This window comes from Anguilla rostrata, chromosome 5, assembly GCF_018555375.3.
Source record: "Anguilla rostrata isolate EN2019 chromosome 5, ASM1855537v3, whole genome shotgun sequence".
In the NCBI taxonomy this organism is placed as follows: domain Eukaryota; kingdom Metazoa; phylum Chordata; class Actinopteri; order Anguilliformes; family Anguillidae; genus Anguilla; species Anguilla rostrata.
Window position 1 is genome coordinate 5,804,341 of NC_057937.1, and position 3,859 is coordinate 5,808,199.

Sequence of the window (3,859 nt, forward strand, 5' to 3'; positions counted from 1 at the left end):
TGGGGGAAAAGGTGTGGATGCTTCATGACTGTCAAAAAGAGGATGTTGAATTGTAAGGTTTACGCATCACGTCAGTCTGAGGTCACATTTTTTGATTGCATTGTGTGCGTTAATCTCATAAATCATTGTATGTGTTTCTGATGGGTATAAGTACGGTGGTTGCTGAGGGACAGTCAGTGCCTAGCCTGACCCTTCCTGGAAGAGTGTAGGCTTTTTCACGTGGTCCCCTCTGCCCTTGAAGATGGGCTTGGCCACAGCCGTGATATCATTGCTACGTCCGCCCCATTGTATTGTTTATGAACCAGATTTGTATTTCCCTGAAGAGCCTCTGACAGCTACAGTTTTAAAGATCACATAGATTTAATTTCCGTCGTGTCAAATAGTGTTATGATAATAATTTTTGAAAGCTTAATTTGTTAATGTAGGCTTGTCGAATGCCCTTCTAATGAGTGAGTAGATTAAGTGCTTTTCAAACGGATTGGTGTTGGGTTTCTGATGTTGCCAGCCTGTTAATAGTTTGAACTGAATGTGTGCCTCAACAGTTGGTTTTTTATTTATATAGCAAAGGAACAGTGCTAAACAGTAAACCTTGATCACAACATTTCGAATAAGCGTAATCCACATACGTTTCTTAAAGGGATAGTTAGCTTTCTGTTATTTGACATTTAGTGTATGTTTCCAAGTGGCCCAGACAGTTTATGTGCAACGTGCAATATTTTTAAAAGCCCGTACAACAATGCTGTACCTCGGGTTGTTATCCTCATACAGCAGCCAATTATTACTTGGTAAATTATGTTTAATCTTAATTTCTGTTGGAAATAATTTCCTATAGTACCTGCAGGTACTTAAGGAAAGTTACTTGAAACTGGAACCTATGTGAAAAATGAAAAAAGCATGTTATCTCTTCACCCCTTCACATCACACACGCACACATACTCTCTCTCGCTCACACACACACACTCACACACACAGCTAAGGAATTAGGAGGAGAGACAATTTTGGGAGTGTTTCGTGCTACAACACGGAGATCTGTCTTTATTGCCGGGGGATGCGAAAGAGCTGCCCATCAGGGCTGTCTCCAATGGCAACACCCGGAGAACCTCCAAAAAGCCCCCTGGTGTCCCGCCAATGCGCTTTAGCCGCTGCTTTCATGTGCGGGCGAGCGCAGCGAGAAGGACCGACGCCCCGCCCTCTTTCTGCGCCCATCGCCATGGGAGACGGCTCGGGGATGAAAGAGTCACCTTCTAAGGCTCGATGAAATTTTTACTGGTGTGGGGCTTTAAGGGGGGCCACATACCAACTACGAGTGCTATCTGCCACTGCTGGCCTCCGTTTAAATGCACTTTAGTACATGTACCATCAATACTGCCCTAAATTACAACCATACATTTACAAGGACGCATAAACGTCAGTTGTTTATGGTTTATTAAGTATTTTATAATATATATTTTTTTTATAGCTCCCGCTGTACCTTGTGTATTCCAAGGTTTCAAAGACAGGATTTTATCACATTTGACAGGCGGTCTGTTGACCCAGGAAAGAGCGGCTCACTCAGGGGGCCTCACCTCTAAAAGCTTCACAGGCCCGTCACTTGACCCCTGACCTTTCCCTTCAGGACCACCGCCATAAATGTGAATCCCGACTCCTGCAGTGATTACCACTCTAATAATCACAGGCTTGGAAAACTGGCCTTGGCAACAGAAAGAAAAAGAATAAATGTATGAAGATCTCTTTTTTAAAATAAAGGACAAATGGCTATCCCAGATATGACTCTGTAACCCAGAAGGACAGTCAAATTACGCATCAATGAAAATAAACATCAATAATGCATCCCTGATGAATAAAATCAACACTTAATTACAGGTGTACATTTTGGCTCTATCAGTCATCTTAATACCTGTTAATTTTAGATATTTGGCACACTCTCCTACAGCGTTCATGCTTTAGATACAATCTATTTATAAGTGCATAATTAATGAAACTGTTAATGTGATGGACCCAGTTCAAGGGTACAATGACAGTGCCCCAGCTGGAAGGTTGAGTCTACAATCTTAGAAATGTGAACTAATTTTCCTATCCACTACACTACACCACCACCCAAATTGCCACAACTCACACCGCTGTTTATTGGTGTGAAGGGGTTACATCATTTCAGTAGTTACAAACCACGCTGAAGCATAATCAAACTGTTAAATTATTTAAATAGCAATGGTGAGAAAAATTACCTCCATTTACAAAAGGAAGATTGTCGTACGCAACTTCATTTTTACAGAAGGTCAATTAATTGTGTGTGATAATAAAATGTGAAAACCAAGTGAAGTCTTTGCCTGAACATATAAACAACTGAATTGGCAGCTAGTGCCAAAATGGCACCTTCTGAATTGTGACCACTGATTTGCAATCCAGTTCTGGGGACACGTTGTGTATGCTAGTATTTACTCCAATCCCTATAGCAACCTCAAAATTGTAACAAACGGCTTATTGTTCTTAATTAGACAGTTGATCATATTAAGGTGACACTATGGCAGAAACGGCTTTGAAAACTATGAAAAAAATAAATCTTGCCTGTTCACATCCCCGGTCACCGAATCAGCCAGATCAGAGTAATACTTTCATTCTCAGTAATGTACTGTATGACAACTGACTCCAGGAGAAAGAGGTGAGATTTTTACATTTTTAAATTCAGTTATGGACTGGTGAAATAACGGAGGTCCTAACTGCCAAAAGCGTGGACATCAGGTCACTGAAACTAAGGGATCTCTCTAAAATGTTCAAAGTTCAAAGACGAAGCAAATTACCACACACCAAACCATGCATTGAGTTAAATCAAGTTTAATTAAAAGCAGAACTTCAAATACATGTTTTCATAAACCATAACTGATCAAGAGATTGGTTGTGCCAAAATGCAGCATAAACAGGGCGATCCAGGCCTATAGGTGAAATAAAGTCTTCCCTAAAGAAACATATACTAATAGTAACTAATAGTATCATTGCATATTTAATATGGACGTGGACCTGCAAATACGACATCAAGCAGGACGGCGCCTTCACCCGTCAAGATGTAATTAGAGGAGGACACAGCCACCACCCCCACCTCTGCTCCTGGATGATGATAACTGCTGCTGCAAGGACTGCACCTGAGCCTCCATCGCCCTCGCTCTTTGCTCGAACCCCTCGGAGATCAGCGCTCTCTGCTCCTGCACACGGAAGCACAGCAAGAGGTAAGTTTGAGCCTCTACTGCAGTGCAGTTAGATACACTCACACATTGCAGTTAGATATATACACAGTGCAGCTATACTCACACAGTGCAGTTAGATATATACACAGTGCAGTTAGATATATTCACACAGTGCAATTAGATATACTCACACAGTGCAGTTAGATATACTGACACAGTGCAGTTACACTCACACAGTTCAGTTAGATATACTCACACTGAGCAGCTATACTCACACAGTGCAGTTAGATATACTCACACAGTGCAATTAGATATACTCACACAGTGCAGTTAGATATACTGACACAGTGCAGTTACACTCACACAGTTCAGTTAGATATACTCACACTGAGCAGCTATACTCACACAATGCAGTTAGATATACTCACACAGTACAGTTAGATATATTCACACAGTGCAGTTATGCTCACACAGTGCAGTTAGATATATTCACACAGTGCAGCCATACTCACACAGTGCAGTTAGATATATTCACACAATGCAGCTATACTCACACAGTGCAGTTAGATATACTCACACAGTGCAGTTAGATGTAGTCACACAATGCAGTTAGATACTTTCGTACAGTGTAGTTAGAAATACTCACACAGTGCAGCTATACTCACACAGTGTAGTTAGAC

At 41.3% G+C, this 3,859-nt stretch overlaps 1 protein-coding gene across 2 annotated transcripts in view; it reads right to left on the minus strand.

The window, feature by feature from the left end:
* Positions 1–2,816: 2,816 nt before the first annotated feature.
* The window catches only part of LOC135254523 (guanylate-binding protein 1-like), an 8,537-nt gene continuing 7,494 nt past the window's right edge, over positions 2,817–3,859 (minus strand). For both annotated transcript variants that reach the window (XM_064334755.1, XM_064334756.1), the window contains one exon: positions 2,817–3,197. In XM_064334755.1, coding sequence (XP_064190825.1) covers positions 3,066–3,197 — 132 coding nt within the window. In that variant the 3' untranslated portion in view covers positions 2,817–3,065. The remainder of the gene's footprint in view (positions 3,198–3,859) is intronic.